The 16598-nt window shown below is 43.3% G+C and overlaps 1 protein-coding gene across 1 annotated transcript in view; it reads left to right on the plus strand.

Annotated features, from left to right (window-relative positions):
- The first annotated feature begins 3762 nt into the window (after positions 1–3762).
- Positions 3763–16598, plus strand: part of LOC147432297 (transferring glycosyl group transferase) — a 31870-nt gene continuing 19034 nt past the window's right edge. The window contains exon 1 of the mRNA XM_086492260.1: positions 3763–4534. Coding sequence (XP_086348386.1) covers positions 3874–4534 — 661 coding nt within the window. The 5' untranslated portion in view covers positions 3763–3873. The remainder of the gene's footprint in view (positions 4535–16598) is intronic.

Below are 16598 nucleotides of genomic sequence, written 5' to 3' on the forward strand. Positions count from 1 at the left end.
CCAGCTAATGTGTGAGGGCATGGATTACTCTGAGCCATTCCATGAGGCTCTGTTGAAATGAATGATCGATGTAGGTGCTCATGACCACTTGATTTTTATTCAACCCTTGCTCATGGTAGGGGTACCTTAAATATTGTGGTTTTCCACATAAGTAGAGACCGTCGAGTTGTAGTTGAAGCTAATACATGAGGGCATGGTGTATAGCTATCCATTCAAAAAAGCTTTGTTGAAATATATAAATGATGTAGTGCAACCATCAATTGGTGATTTTAGCAAGATTTTTAGCTCCTCAATCCGTACGGGAGGGTTGAAGGAGCCATGTGCACCAATTAGTTTTTTTTGCGAGGTTGACAAGAGCGACCAAGGGTTGCTACGGCCAAGAGTAGGAGAGAACCTGTGTGGCAAATTATTGATGGTGATGATTGAAATTCATGATGAGATTGCTAGTCAAGGACTGTTGTAGAAACATACCTTGCTTAGCAGTGCTTTGGTCAACATGGATGCTACATGTGATGTTCTTAGGGAAGCACAAAAAGTTCTTGATGAACTTCCTATATGGGATATCTCCTTGAGCACACTGGTTGCAAGATACTCCCAACATCATTGCGGTAAGGAAGCTATGGGCCTTTTTGACAGCTGCAAACTAGAGCAATGTCCTGTTAGGATAGCGACATGCAATGATATAAATACAAAGATAGTGAAGTGAGTGACTGGAGTGAATAGAGGAGCAATAGAGCAATTCCTATATATGGCAAGAATAATGTGGGCCATTGTGTGGAGCCGTTGCAAAAACTTTTGTGGCGAGAACTACTTGTCGATGAGTCTGGCTGATTGCCTGGTCATAAATGCATGGCAGAGGTAGGGGTTCTTGTGGGATATGTATGCTAGGTTATGGAGAAAATACAGAAAATGCATAGGTGTAAAAGTGTGACATTTATGCAAGGAAAATAGGAAGTCATGCATTGATAGCTTGGTTGTGTGGAGTTGTCGCAACAACATCTATTTATAACTAAAACTGATTGTTGATGAGCCAACTTGATTGCTTGGTGAAAAGTGCATGGTAGACTCGAGATTCTTACAAGATATGCATGTCAAAATATGGAAGAAAAATAGTGAATTGCGGGTGAGCAAGTATGCAAATTTGCGTTGGGAAAAAGGGGGCCAAGTGCGCATGGATAGAGGAGGCATTGGAGGTACCTGGAAAAACTTGTGGGTGCTCGTGGGATGTATCATTTTGAAGCAAGGTTACCATGATGCCACTGTTTTTGAGAACTTGAGGGTAATGAATTCCTCATGTTGCATTGCAGATCTTAAAAAAGGAGACCCTCATATACTGAACTAGAAGCAAACATGACCCTTCAACACTGGAGGGGTAGCATATTGTGACCCTTCAACACTAGAAAAGGAAACAACTATGTGAGGAAAGGGCACGTTCCCAATGGTCAAGTGGGCGAGGACAATGTCATCTCCCCACCGTATGTACATATGCCATTTCTTTTTCTTTTTGTGGGCACATTATGCGAGCATGTAATGCATTGATCATAATCTTTTGAACCTATGTTAGAAAAAATTTATTGCTACCGATATCTTTTGACTTCTAATTTTCTATTCTTGTGAGGTTTGATGATAACTTACATGCACTTTGGGATCAATTTTTGACACAAAATACAGGTACATTACTACCCTTCATTAAAGAATACTTAATAATGATACAATTCATGAATGTGACTTGAATTGAATCATTCCCTACGAAGTAATCTTGACACACTAGTTAAGTTTGCATGGATAACAATGGATACGTAATACGTGTCCAAGGCTAACAAAATCTATTGTCTTGCTTATATGGATGCACGTGAGAGTACTATCCTTGCTTGAAGAGGTTTAGTTTAGTTGGAGTCAGGCCTTGAAGATGGACATAATTTATCCACGAACTCACTTATTGTCATGTTGTGTAGGATACTTGGAATGAATCTTAATTCTGAATAAATTGTACAAAAATGTTTCAGATACAAAAATGTCTTTGTGCAAATACTTCTTATTGTATAGAGCCATATGTAATTTGAACATGGTGTTATTTTGTGCACAAATATTCTATTTAATACAACAACACACACATACTTTCAAAAAATAAAATAAAAAATATATATACATACATGTTCTCCCACACACACATGCATTCAAGTTCTTTTTGTCCTTAGATTCCGTGATTTGTTTATATACTCTCACACTCATTTGTACACATGTACAAGGATGCAAGTGTACATGCACGCACACACATACATGAATAATACATATTAAGCACATGAAGGTATTCATTATACCTATGTATTGGAGAGACTAGGCTTATGTTGTGTGCACTTTTGGGAATTGCATGCTAGCTGTTGAAATCCTTCATGTGCCGACAATATTGATCAACATACACAATCCCAAGTTAAACTCAACATTGCACCACTTGACTCTCTTTATTGTGAAATTTCCCAACTACCCAATTTTGGATAGATTGCTCCAGTGTTTGCATTGTTTTTTTTTGGATATTAGAGATCTATCTATCAATATTTAGACAAATTTTTATACCAATGATAGTGGCATTTATGTGAACATATAATGATTCTTTCATCTCGAGAGAACAAAATACCTTCTAAAATCCTAGTTCTCCCCCATATGGCGAGCTGTGGATGCCAAGAGCCATTGGGGAGCATTGATTATCTGGGAAGGACACCATGCTTTCTTTCCAGCCTTGAAGAGTTGGGGGAAGGGGGCCAATAGATGATTATAGCTGATGACTTGGTGGGCTCTTGCCGACAAGCATGCAACGACCACAAGCATTTTTTCTTGCCAGTAGTGTTCAGACGGCTCAAAGGGGTCCCCCATAGGCCCTAGAAAGGTGACATTGGAGGGTCCTCTATGTCTCTAGAAGGTGCCCCATACTAAGGAGTTTGATACGAGAGGCCCAATATCTCAAAAAGCGGAGTCACCGCTACATTTTAGTTGGGGGTTTGGGGGGGGGGGGGGGGGGGGGGGGGGGGGGCTCAACAACACCCCACATGAAAGGTTTCACCTTTTGCACCGGCAACAAGAAGTTTCCAATCATCACCATCGACACACAGATCGAGTAAAGAGTGTACAAAAAATTACAGGCAAAACTTTAGGCAGCTGAAAATTGGCAATGCTTAAACAACAAGGAAGAAATTGAGAGCATAATTAAAACTGAGACTCGTGAGCTTTGATCGTTTAATGTTCTGTTGATGAGCGTCTTGCAATCGTCAATAGGTAGCCGGTGAGCCTACGCATGGATTTGGTGGGGTATAATAAATCAACAAGACAAGGACTCAGGGCACACACATTCTTAGAGAGAGAGAGAGAGAGAGAGAGAGAGAGAGAGAGAGAGAGAGAGAGAGATTTTGTAAAACCCTTTGTAATTGGTTGCCAGTAGATGTATGGGGTGCTCATCGCTTGCATAATGGGTGCTCTACAGGAAAAAGGACCCATTAATTTTCGTAGCAAATCGCACACATCCCCTCCTGCGAATTGATACGAACGTCCTTATGAGTGCACAAGGTCGCTTGGTTGCCTTTGAACCCATGACCACGTAAGAACAAAGACTCAACCAACCAAGTTAGCACCCATTAATTTTAACACCATTTAAAGGGGAGCCCTCTCTGAGTACACGCTCCTTGACCCGTGACCTTGGCTGGGGTAAATTTCGTTATGGGAATTCTCCCAACAAATTTCCAACTACGATGGGTATTTTGGGAAATCTGGCGTGCATATTTAGTGATTTTTCCAGGTTTTAACAATCAGCGACAGTGCAGCTAGTGAGCTGCGATGGCAGCTCCTTCGCGACCCAATGTTGCCAGAGCCAGGTAGTCCGCGATGGTTTTTCTCACCAAAGGTTCTTCCACACGGCGGGCTCTGGTGGGTCTGTGTGTGGCAGCCTTGTTCCTTGCCTGCATCTCATTACAGACGCACATCTTCTGGTCTGCTGATGACGGGGCCGCCAAAGAGCACGAAGAGCACTGGATCTCAGCGAAGCACCCTCACAAGTTCAGCTTCGTTATCAAGCTTCTCACTTACGACCGCCTTCACTCACTCATTCGATGCCTTAATTCTCTTGCCGCTGCGGATTACGGTATGCAAGTAGTTAAGCTCCATGTGTATATTGATCACTTCCCCCACAGTGATATGTCGCTGTCATCGCCGTCGTCAAAATCATCATTACCTTCTGGATCATCTGTAGAAAACAAGCTCCAGGAATCGCATGCCATTCTTGATTATGTTGATCAGTTTACATGGATTCATGGTCCCAAGGAAATACACTACAGAACACAGAATGCAGGTCTGCAAGGGCAATGGTTGGAAGCGTGGTGGCCAGCTTCAGACCATGAGTTTGCTTTTATGGTTGAAGATGACATGTTCGTATCCCCACTTTATTTCAAGTACCTCAGACGAGTCATTGAAACCTATTACTATAATCCATCCAATTATGACCCCACTGTCTATGGAATCTCTTTGCAACGCCCAAGATTTGTCCCTGGTAAGTCCCCGTTGTTTTCTCATGTCTACATTAAATGGATGTATGATGTCCATCGCTGCACATCACAGATTTTCAGTCATGTCTTTCCTTGTGTGTGGGAGTACAAATAAGCGGTAAATGTGATTGAGTAGCATCAGTGGTGTTATGCCAATTCTAGTGAACATCCATACATAGCTGTGAAATCAGCAAGTCTTGAGGAACGCTTCGCCAGGGCGTAAGAGCTTTTCAACGGTAGCGTTTTGAGATGCTTCTTGAGAAGTGCTCATGCGCTGGTAGCAAGCCACTATGCCACACTATGCTCATGAGTGTTTTCGAAACTCAAGGGCTCAAAGAGAGCATGTTGTCTTGCTTGCTCCGGAGTCAGCATAGTTAGATGCTTGGCAAATGTGTAGCCTTGTGCCAAAGCGGTATCCACATATTGTGGGCCTCTTCAACGGCGATGAACCAAGACCAACACCAACTATTGGCTATGGATAGCGCATCTACCAGTACCTAGCTAGCAGCCTATGCACAAACAAAGTTCTCAAGGAAGCCGTCAATTTTTTTGGCTCGGGATTGTGAAGCCAAAAGCAAATGTACGAGTTTGCTAGAGGAAAGAGGCAAAGGCAAGCTTGACATTAGTTAGTTGCCTCAGTACCCTCGAGGTCTGAGAGTTGTCGTTATAAATGCGAGACGACGCTTTGTTTGGCTCGAGAATGCAAAAAGCAGGAACTCACAAAAGGACAAAAGGCAAAGGCAAGCTGGATAGAGATAACAACGATAAAGATTTGATGTAGGAGATTGGCATTGTAAGAGCCTTGTGCAACTAAGAGTGCTTATTCGTGATTCAATATTTAAAGAACTTGACAAAATATTAATCACAACACTTCAAAGAGACAAGAGACAAAATGAGGGTTGAAGATAGACACCCCCCCTTCCCAAGGAAACATATTTCTGCTCACTCCAAGTACCTTAGGATTGAGCTCAGTTACAATCAACCCGAGAGTGAGTTTAAGTAGACTCACACTCGCAGATCATGCAAGATGTCATGTGCACATGCATAAAAGCAAACTTGAACATAAGTAGACTTCTCAAACATATGTACAAAGAGAAAATTCAGCTGCTGCGTGTGATGGAGAAGAGATCCAGTGTTTTGGTTGCTTGTAGGATGTGTAGAAGAGCGCAAAATTAAAGGGGGAAAGCAGGTTGGTTGCCCGGTAATCAGCCTGAGAGAGAGAGAGAGAGAGAGAGAGAGAGAGAGATGCTTCTTGAGGATGAGGGAATAGTAGAGGTAGAGAGAGATGGTGATTATAGTGAAGGGGGCTTCTTGGGCTGATGGTAGAGGATAATTCAGCAACTAAAGGGAAAGAGGCTTTCTTTATAGGGAAGTTGCCTCAAGAGGAAAAGGGAAAAGTGGACAAGCTTTCGGTAAGAGAGAAAGTTGGTGTGACAAGTGTCCACACACTTGTCTCTTCCTATGAAAGCTTTTTGACAAGTGTCTCATCTTCTGGAAAGTTTGTGACAAGTGTTCCGCCACTTGTCCTCCTTTTTGAACCTTCCTTCTAGAATCTCCCTTCTAGAACCTCCTAGAATCTTCTAGAAGCTTCCATCTTGGAAGTGCTAAAAACATACATCGAAATGGGTATCAAATGAAAGCTGTTTCCGAGTACAATACGACTTCTGTTTCAAAACGTGGATTTAATACTTCTATGAGGAGATAAAAGCATTTGATGCATTCAGTCCACACATGTATAATGAGCAATCTTCATGATTATGCCATCTTATTGATTGTAACTATCTTTTCTAGCGGATCTAGCCCACACTCCAAGGCATTAATCCTTTCCGTGTGGAAGTATGTAACAGACTTGGACACTCCAAGTCAAGAATCAATCACGACAGCACCAAATAACCACTTCAAACAATTCACATATCACAATAGATTTGCACTGGCCCGGTGGAGTTTCGTGCCTAGAGATATTGGTCCCAAAGACTGGCGCCCCTTTCGGTATTTCTTTTTGTATTAATCAGTTCAAAGTACAAGAGAGTGGCTTCAGATTCACTCTCAGACTCTGCGTCCAGATGCTCTGAGAAGTGAATGCCCAAACCACTTATTTAAAGTTACAAGGGATGCCCAAAAGCAGAGCCCCAAAAGCTTGAAAGTAAAAGCTCTTTTCCCTCTCTCAGAGAGAGCTTCTGAAAGCAAAGCAAATTCTCTCTCTCTCTCTCTCTCTCTCTCTCTCTCTCTCTCTCTCTCTCTCTCACTTAATGAGAGCAATCAAAAAGCACTTATGCTTTTCTGGCCAAAAGCTGAGATTTGCGTCGCTCAAAAATATCCCCAAAAAAAAAAAAAAAAAACCTCCACAATTTCCGGAAATTAGGGTTTGCAAGTTTTTAGGGTTTTTGTTGTCCGCCACGTCATCACTTTGTGACATACCCCCCTCTTGAAAGCATTGTAATCGACCGCGATTACGCTTGCAAAACCGACAAAAGCCATAAACCGTCTTAGCAGACATTGACTGTTAGTACCTACGTACTAGGGGGACACATCTAGCACATGTACCAAATCGAGTCACATCACACGACATCACAGGACATCACCAGACATCACAGGACATCACATGACATTCAACATTCATTCGGATCTTAGACCATGATTTATCGGCAATGTAGCTAGCAATCGCATCTAGGTCCAATCGGGACCTCATCGATGTCCGATTGACTAACCCCTATTGCAACCATGTCTATTCGAGATCAATCAGACCAAAATGCTGCAGTCATTTCGGCTATCAGTTCGTGCACTCAAAAGAAGTCGAGAACAAATCAATATCATTATCAGGAATTCCATTTCATAAAGTCATCCAGCAGAATACTGTCAGCTCTCAGTATCCCTGAAGCTCAAAGAGACATCAGTGACTTTAGTATCAAAATCAAGGCATCTGTTGACAAAGGAGCGGAGTAACTCCCCTCTTGTGCATCCCACTGCACTAGATCTTCGGCCAAGCTGAATTTCTGGGTTCCGTTTGGAGTAGACTATGCTAAACCAAAACATCGAGGTAAAGTTTCACAATCCGAGGAGTATCTGCTAGGGCCTTCCTCCATCCACTTCGCATCAAATGCAGGAAAGTTCTTGAACTTAACCAAGAACCGCCTTCGGACTTTACCTTTCTTCGTATCACTGTGTTCCAAAATCTGTTCAAGAACAAGGGTCTCCTCGTTTTCTTCCATTGCCGGTTGCTCATTAGGCTCCCCATCATCAGGCACATCACCCTTAACAGGTTTCAAGAGACTCACATGCAATGCATTGTGAATCCTCCAAGTATCTGGCAGTTTCAACCAGAAGGAGACATCATTTATCTTTTCAGTAATCTGGAAAGGTCCGTAGTATCGCATACTAAGCTTTGGAAAAAGCCTCTCCTTTCCCTTTTTCTTTCTTAGGCGTGCCTTCTCAAAACGTAAGAGCACCCAATCATCCTTCTTCAGTTTCAAGTCGCGACGATGGCGATCCGCTGCCTTTTTCTGTCGTTCTTGAGACTTCTACAAAGTCTCGCGAACCTTGGCAAAAGCCGTATCCAAATCTCGCGAGTATTCATCCGCTTCAAATATCTAATCTTTCGTGCTCAGGAAGGATGGAACCTTCGCAGCACTTTCAACAATCTCAAATGGCGTCTTCCCCGTCGAAGAGTGTATCTTGTTATTGTAGGCAAATTCCACCAAAGGTAAGTTCTTTTCCCATTGAGTCTTCTGATCCGAGATACAAGACTTCAATAAATCTAAAACCATTGAATTGGCAATCTCAGATTGCCCGTCAGTCTGCAAGTGGAACGGTAATGAGAACTGCAACCGTGTGCCAATGTTCTTCCAAATTGCCTTCCAAAACAAACTAATAAATCTTGGTCTCTGTCTGAGACAATCGTCTCAGACGTGCCATGTAATTGGAAAATCATCGTGATCATTCTATGTTCTTGGGAGATCAAAAATGAAATCCATTTCAATATTTTCCCATGGGCGGGTGGGTATGGGTAAAGGCTGTAACAATTCCTGTGCCTTATGCCTGTCAAACTTGACCTTCTGGCATACTGCGCACAAACTCTTTCACATCCTTTTTGAGTCTCGACCAAAAGAAGTATCTCTCTACCCCTTCATGGTGGTAGCAATGCCACGGTGACCCGGAAAAGGTGGACGTGGCATTCAGTCATGACCTTTTCCTGCAACGGTTGTGTAACGCACAACATAGTCTTTCTCATCAAGTAGCCTTCTCGAAGGGAGTATCCAGCTACTGTCTCCCCATCCCGTATCCGTGTGAAAATATCTGCAAAATTTGTATCTGTGGCATACTGATCGACCATATCCTCGAAGCTCCTATGATGTATCGCGGAAAGAGCCAGAACCAACGGCTTCCGAGACAAAGCATCTGCCACCACATTCTTTTGTCCCTGCACATTGACAATCTGGAAGTGAAACTATGACAAGATGTTCGCCCACCGCATCTACTTTTCCAAAAGCTGCTTCTGTGGCAAGAAGTAGCGCAAACTCTGATGGTTTGTAAAGACAGTAAAATCCGCTCCGAGTAGGTAATGCCACCACTGAGTAAGAGCATGGATAACCACCAAAAGCTCTTTCTCATAAATCTGTGCTGTCATCTCCGGCCTAGAGAACAATCGGCTCTCGTAAGCAATGACATGGCCTTCTTGCATCAAGACCGCACCCAGACTACGACCATAAGCATCACAAAATACTTCAAATGACTTCTGCAAGTCTGGCAAAGTCAAATCTGGTCCTGTAGTCAATTTCTCTTTCAATGTCTGAAAGGCAGTCACCTCGGAGATCCCCACGAGAAAGGGACTCCTTTTTGTATCAAGATATGCAAAGGGGAAGCAACCTCTGCAAACTTTCGAATGAACCGTCTGTAGTACGAACACAGTCCCAAGAAGCTTTCAACTTCATGGACATTCTTCAAATCGGGCCAATCACGGATAGTGTCTATCTTGGCCGGATCCATTTGCACTCCTGTTGCTGAGAGACAGTGTCCCAAAAAAAAAAAAAAGTATCTCTGAAGCATATGATCTCTGTGGTTTGCTTCATTCTTGGAGAAAATAATGATATCATCAAAGAAAGTGCCAACAAATAGTCTGTACTCTTGAAAAATCCTATCCATCATCCGATTAAATGTCACAGGAGCATTGGTTAAGCCAAAAGGCATCACCAAAAACTCAAATAACCCAAAAGTCGTCCGAAAGACTGTCTTGTAGACGTCTCCCGACGCGATTCGGATCTGATGATATCCACTCTTCAAGTCAATCTTGCAAAGCACGAGGATCCTTGTAACTTGTCGAGTATATCATCGTGATGGTGATTTCGTTGAGAGTGCTATAATCGAATCTCGATGCACATTCTCCAAGATCCGTCTTTCTTCAAATCCAACAACAGTGGAGAGCAATACGGTGAAGTACTATGCTGGACAAGACCCTTTTCCAAGAGGTTTTTCACTGGGTTCATAATCTCTTCATTCTGTACTCGGCTCACACGGTAAGGTGGCCGGTTCGGTGGCGTGCTTCCAGGTATCAGATCAATGGTTTGATCTTCAGGCCCTCTGAAAAGCAATCGGCATGAGTCTGGACAAAAATCTTGGCGTTCTTTTGATCAGGTCAAAACATATTCAACCTTTATCCATCGTTCAGTTCTCTCCCAAAAGAATGAGTAAGAAACTGAAGTTCATCAAGTACAATCTCTAAGCCCTTCATTTATCAAAGTCGCTTTCTCGGCCCGATAGTCAACCACGGCGTAGTTCTTGTGGTACCAAGGGATCCTGAGTAGAACGTCATTCGCGTGCCCTGAACACCCCTGTCATTGCAAACGAAGTTTGCCAATGCTCGGTGTAATGGCAACGTCCCATCCGGGTGCCAGTCGAACTACCTCCGCCTGTGGCGTCAGTCTGTCGAGCGTAATTCCAAATCGAGCCGCCAATTCCAAGTGAAAAGAAGTTGGCATTGGCTCCTTCAAAAGAGCTTCTTGATCCTTCACTTTGCCCCAAAAGCGGCAAAGTTTGTACTTTCATTCATTAGATTCGGTGCAGGTCCCACGCCATGTGGTACCAGGTCTGATTTTCTATCTGCCTTTTCTGCCACGTTTCTCAGCTGCTCTCGAACTCTCAGGCCTGTCGTTGTCTTTATCATTCTATTCTTTCTGTGCCTTTTTAGGGCACTTCGTGGAGATATGTCCATGTTCCCCGCATCCAAAGCACTTCCCCTCTCTGATGACGCGAGCTCTCTCCTCAGGAGTAAGCTTGGGTCGTGCATCCTTTTTCTTTGGGTTGCTCTTTTTCTTTCTACTTTCATTCCCAGAAGTCTGTTCGGCTCGTTGTGTCATGGCCTCATTTGTGGGGTAGGTCAGACTGCCAGAGTGAATGGCAAAGCCCCGCTTCGCATGACTCATCAACTCCTGAATAGAAGCTGACTTCTGTTCCAAGCAGTGATCTCGGATCTCTGTAGGTAGACCCAATGTAAACTGCTCAATCTGTTCTCTGAACGAGATCTTCTACAAAAGAGCTCCAGAATCTTTCACAGTAAGCATTGATTGTATCTTTCTTGGTCATCCGAAGATGGTTCCAAGCAGCTCGTATATCTCGTTCATATTCTTGCGTCAACCAAGAAGAAATAAAAAGCTTCTTAAATTTCAGCCATTTAATTGGCGCAGTCTTGTTTAAAAGAAGCGTGGACCACCAAGTACGAGCATTTTCCTTAAAGTAAGAGGTAGCTCTCCGAATCTTGGAGTGCTTTGAATAGCGTCCTCCCACGAAAGCGATGTCAAACTGCTGTATAAAAGACAAAGCCTTCGAAGCATCTGAGTATCTTGAAAAAGTATCAAACTTGATCGAGTGGCCACCTTCCTTAAACTCTCGAACTTTCTTGCTTTTATCTTCGAGAAAGTCATACTGGTTAGCTTTGTAAAAATTCTTCTTGTTCGCATAAAAGTTTTCGTCATCGGAATCTGAGCCGTCTGTAGACGAGTCCTCAGTAGAACTGTTAGTCTTTGGGCGAGATGTAGCCTTCTTTGCCTTTTTCTTGCCCTTTCCGAAGCTTTGTTTCATGCTTCGCTTTTTACCTTTTCTGTCTTCTTCGCTTGAATCTGAAGAGCTAGAAGAACTGTCAGATGAAGAAGAAGAAGAAGAAGAACTGGGTACTCCTTCAAATCGAACATGCTTTTTCTGTTTCTTTGCCTTGTCAAAAGTTGACGGACGACCCAAATATCCTGGGAAGTCAGTGCTTTTCTTCTGCTTTTTGCCGTGCTTTTTGGCTTTCTTTTGCGCGTCAAAAAGCTGAGCAATCCGTGCATCAACCACCTCTTCTAATTCCTTCTCTGAATATTTCTTGTGAGCAGAAGGTTTCTTGAGAGTGGATGTAGTGGTTTTCTGCCACTGCTCATGCACTTCTTGAAAAGAAGTCTCGCTCATATATTTTGCAAATTTTGGGTCCTTCGCAAAATTGAGCATCATTTTCGTTGCATCATCGATCAACTGGCGATGCTCTATCTCTCGCCGCTCCACCTGAGTAGGCCGAGGCGGGCCATACTCTGTCGGAATCTTCGTTGTGATCCCTGCCCGCATCTCTAGATGCAGAGGGAGTCGACTGATCCTTGAGTGAAGCCATAGGTGCCGCGGAAAAAAATAATTGGGGATCGGATTTCTCGTAGAAGAGAAATTGGCCGTGCTCTGATACCACTGTAACAAACTTGGACACTCCAAGTCAAGAATCAATCGTGACAGCACCAAATAACCACTTCAAACAATTCACAGATCACAATGGATTTGCACTGGCCCGGCGGAGTTCCGTGCCTAGAGATATTGGCCCCAAAGACTGGCGCCCCTTTCGGTATTTCTTTTTGTATTAATCAGTTCAAAGTACGAGAGTGTCTCGGGATTCACTCTCAGACTCTGCGTCCAGATGCTCTGAGAAGTGAATGCCCAAACCACTTATTTAAAGTTACAAGGGATGCCCAAAAGCAGAGCCCCAAAAGCTTGAAAGCAAAAGCCTGAAAGCAAAAGCTCTTTTCCCTCTCTTATAGAGAGCTTCTGAAAGCAAAAGCAAATTCTCTCTCTCTCTCTCTCTCTCTCTCTCTCTCTCTCTCTCTCTCTCTCTTAATGAGAGCAATCAAAAAGCAATTATACTTTTCTGGCCAAAAGCTGAGATTTGCGTCGCTAAAAAATATCCCAAAATAGAAAATAAGAAATATTATTATTATTTTTAAAAAACCTCCGCAATTTTCGGAAATTAAGGTTTGTGGCAGAAATTAGGGTTTGCAGGTTTTTTAGGGTTTCTAGCAGAAATTAGGGTTTCTGCTGTCCGCCACGTCATCACTTTGTGACAGAGTATGACCCTGATATGCAAGAGTTACAAGCCATAGGCGCCCCGTTTGAGCTAGCTAGGTGGGAGTGTGCATTAGCGATATTCTAACCCATTGTGTGGGTCCACCATAACCTGTGACCACTCATCAGTGACCTACTCAAATGCACTGTTCAGGCTATCTTTCAAAGAGGAAAACAAATTTCAAATGCAAAAAATAAGCTTTATCACAAAAAGGATACAAGATCTTTTTCTATTGAGTTCTAAAAGCTCCCCGGCTCTTGATTAGCTCTCTTCAGCTGAAAAGCTTGAAGCTTCTTCGTATCATTTGATTTTTGTCCTTCTTTAAAGGTTGAACTCCCTTCTAGATTTGCAAGCCTCTTTTTATCTTTATATGAAAGGTTGTTACCACAATTATGCTCTTATCTCCCATGTTTCGGCATGGTCTACAAGTTTCCTAAGAGTAGTGCAAGAATAATGACTTAGAGCAATACGAAGCTTTAAGTGTAAACCTCCTTGATACTTCCTGAGTTTTTCGGAGTGACTGATCTTCTTGGAGTGTTGAACTTTCAAGAGCAACTCCCAAAATCTCTTTGAATGATCTTGGAGTGTCTTGCCATAGTCGATTCCATTCCATCTTCACATCTCTCTTGAAATGAACAGGCAAAAATTGAGCCCATAGCATGCAAACAAAAGATCTCCACGATCTTGGAGCAGCATGATCATACTCCAATTCGGTCCACCAATTGTGAGTAAACTTGATCTTCTTCTCAAGTTGTGAGAGTGACTTTGTCTTCTTCTTCTTGTGCTGTAAGGTGCAGCGGAAGTGAATGTTGAACTTTGCTCAAGATGAATGCTCCGAACTGTGCTCAAGGGTTCCTTTTACTTACGGAAGGGAGAGCCTTCCGTTCCTTTAGTGAGAGAGTGCAGTGGACACAAACAAAGTGGTGAACACTGTGAATGAAGGTGCATGAGATTGAGAGATAGAGAGAGAAGAATACCACACCAGAATGTTGTCAAACCCTCCTCCGAAGGCCCCACTCTCTATGGCGAGAGCGGTCTACTTATGATTGCACAAATCTCTACAATGTTTTGGACTTGCCGACAATGTCGACGACGATGAGACGGGCTGAAATCTGAAAATGCTAATGGCTGAAATTTGCAAATCTTTATCTGCTGAATTTTGGCTCTATGTTGGTGACGATGTCGATGACGACAATGCGACGACAACGTGCTGAAAACGCAGATGCTGAAATCTGCGTTTTCCTGGCTGAAACTGTAAACCTTGATGAATCTCACTGTGCGGTGAGGATCTACTGTGGGAATGTGAGATCTGCGAGGTTTGGGGGTTCTACTGTGGGTACTGACTGCTGAAAACTGAAAACGCTGAGTCTAGGGCTGATTCCGTCGCGAAGATCTGCAAAAACCTTGAGGTGTCTTATAGATGCAAAAACGCTAGGGCTGAAAATCTTCTTGCGGGAAAATCTGCAATCTGCTATGTGAATCTGATAACGCTGGGAGTCTTCTGCTTCTTGCTGTCGCCAAGCTGTTGCCAATGCAAAAACACTGGCTGATCTTGTCGATAAACGCCAGCCTTCTACTGTGATGCAAAAACGCTAGGCCTTTCGGGGGTTCTGCTGAGAAGTTGCTTGTTGAGCGTGTGCTCCTGCTGCCTCTTCTGCCAGAAAGTGCAGGGCATCAGAGCTAAAGAGATGGGGTGCACAGCAGAGGCAGGGTTGGCATGTCCTGGCCACTCAGAGTGTGTTACTCCCATCATTGGAAAGGTGCGTCTGCATATTCAGTCTTATGTGGACACAGAAGAGTTCTACATTATGCCGTTGGAAGGATGTGACGCCTTGTTGGGGATCCCGTGGATGCTCCAAGTGCATGGAGTCTTGGATGCCTACAACAAAAAGATCACTGTACAACATAGGGGCAAAACTCACATCTTAGATGTAAAGCTTAAAGGAGAGTCAGTCGCTGCTGCTATCACTTCTGTAATAAAGAATCATCTTTCTGTGTACTTGATTTTTGCGTGTGATGTCTCAGATAGTGATCAATCAAATTTATCTGTGTTAGATAAAGAAAGGTTAGCATTTTTGCAAAAGTTTAGTGAGTGTTTTTTGATTCATTACCGTCGCAATTGCCGCCAGAGAGACCTGAGGACCATCGAATAGATTTGGTGCCAGGGTGTAGCCCACCAAATAGACCTCCCTACAGGGTTAGTGCGGCGCAGCAGAAAGAGATTATGGGCCAGGTTGAGGAGTTATTAGAGAAGGGAGTGATTCAGCCTAGTTCTTCACCCTTTTGCTCCCCAGTGCTCCTAGTGCAGAAGAAGGATGGCTCATGGCGCATGTGTATTGACTACTGTGTGTTGAATAAGAATACCATCAAGAATAGGTTTCCTATTCCTCGAATTGATGATATTATCGATCGTTTAGAGGGTGCTGCAATTTTCAGCAGGATAGACCTTAAGAGTGGGTACCGTCAGATTCGTATAAGGCCAGAGGATGTGCACAAGACTGCGTTTAGAACGACATTTGGTCTTTATGAGTTTCTAGTGATGCCGTTTGGGCTAACAAATGCTCCTGCCACGTTCAACAGAATGATGGACCGGATTTTTCGCTCACATCAACAGTTTGTTGGGACGTTCTTCGATGACATGATAGTGTATTCGAAGAATGAAGAGGAGCATAGGCGTCACTTGACCATTGTGTTCGAAGAGCTGCGCAGTCACAGGCTACTTGTCAATCCTAAGAAATGTGAATTCTTCTTGGAAGAGATCCACTTTCTTGGCCACATAGTCTCAAAGGATGGTGTTAGAATGGATCCCGCAAAGGTCGAAGCTATCAAGACATGGCCAGACTTGAAGACTGTGCACGATGTCAGAAGTTTCTTGGGATTGTGTTCCTACTATTGAAGGTTTATGAGGAATTTTGCAGAGATAGCATCGCCTCTTCACGCATTGCAAAAGAAAGAGGTCACTTTTAGATGGACCCAAAAAGAGATTTCAGCTTTTAGTCTCTTAAAGGAAAAGTTGAGCAGATCCTGTAATTGTTTTGCCAGATCTTAGGAAGTCATTTGTGGTCCAGTGTGACGCGTGTGGCAGTAGCATCGGAGCAGTGCTAATGCAAGATGGACGGGTAGTAGCTTATGAAAGCCGAATTTTACAAGGGCTAGAGAGGACTATGCAAGTCTATGAGAAAGAGCTCTTGGCTGTCATTCATGCGCTTTCTAGCTGGAAGCACTACCTCTTAGGTGCTGATTTTGTTGTCCAAACAGATCATCAGACCTTGCGATACTTCTTGACACAGTCAAAGTTATCCGAAAAGCATATGCGATGAGCAGACATTCTTTCCATGTTCCACTTCCAGATTATGCATGTGGAAGGCAAGAAGAATGTTGTGGCTGATGTGTTATCAAGAAAGCCACAAATTTCAGCTGTGTCAATTCCTTATCATCATGAGCTAGATGACATGAAGGAGCAGTATACTGATGATGAAGATTTTGCAAGGATCTTTGAACAGTTACAAGAGGGGCAACATCATGAGCACTACCTCCTTAGAGATGGTTTTATGATGACATGGCAGACTTTGTGTCACTAGGCCACTGCGACATAAGGTCATGGAAGAGGGTCATGTCCCATCGTATGCAGGGCATCGTGGAATTGATGCGACAATTAAAGCGGTAGAGACATTCTTCTATTGGCCTACCTTGAAGAGATGTGGATGCCTTTGTGTGAGCAT

Source organism: Adiantum capillus-veneris, chromosome 20 (genome assembly GCF_014529385.1).
Source record: "Adiantum capillus-veneris isolate H3 chromosome 20, ASM1452938v2, whole genome shotgun sequence".
NCBI lineage: Eukaryota > Viridiplantae > Streptophyta > Polypodiopsida > Polypodiales > Pteridaceae > Adiantum > Adiantum capillus-veneris.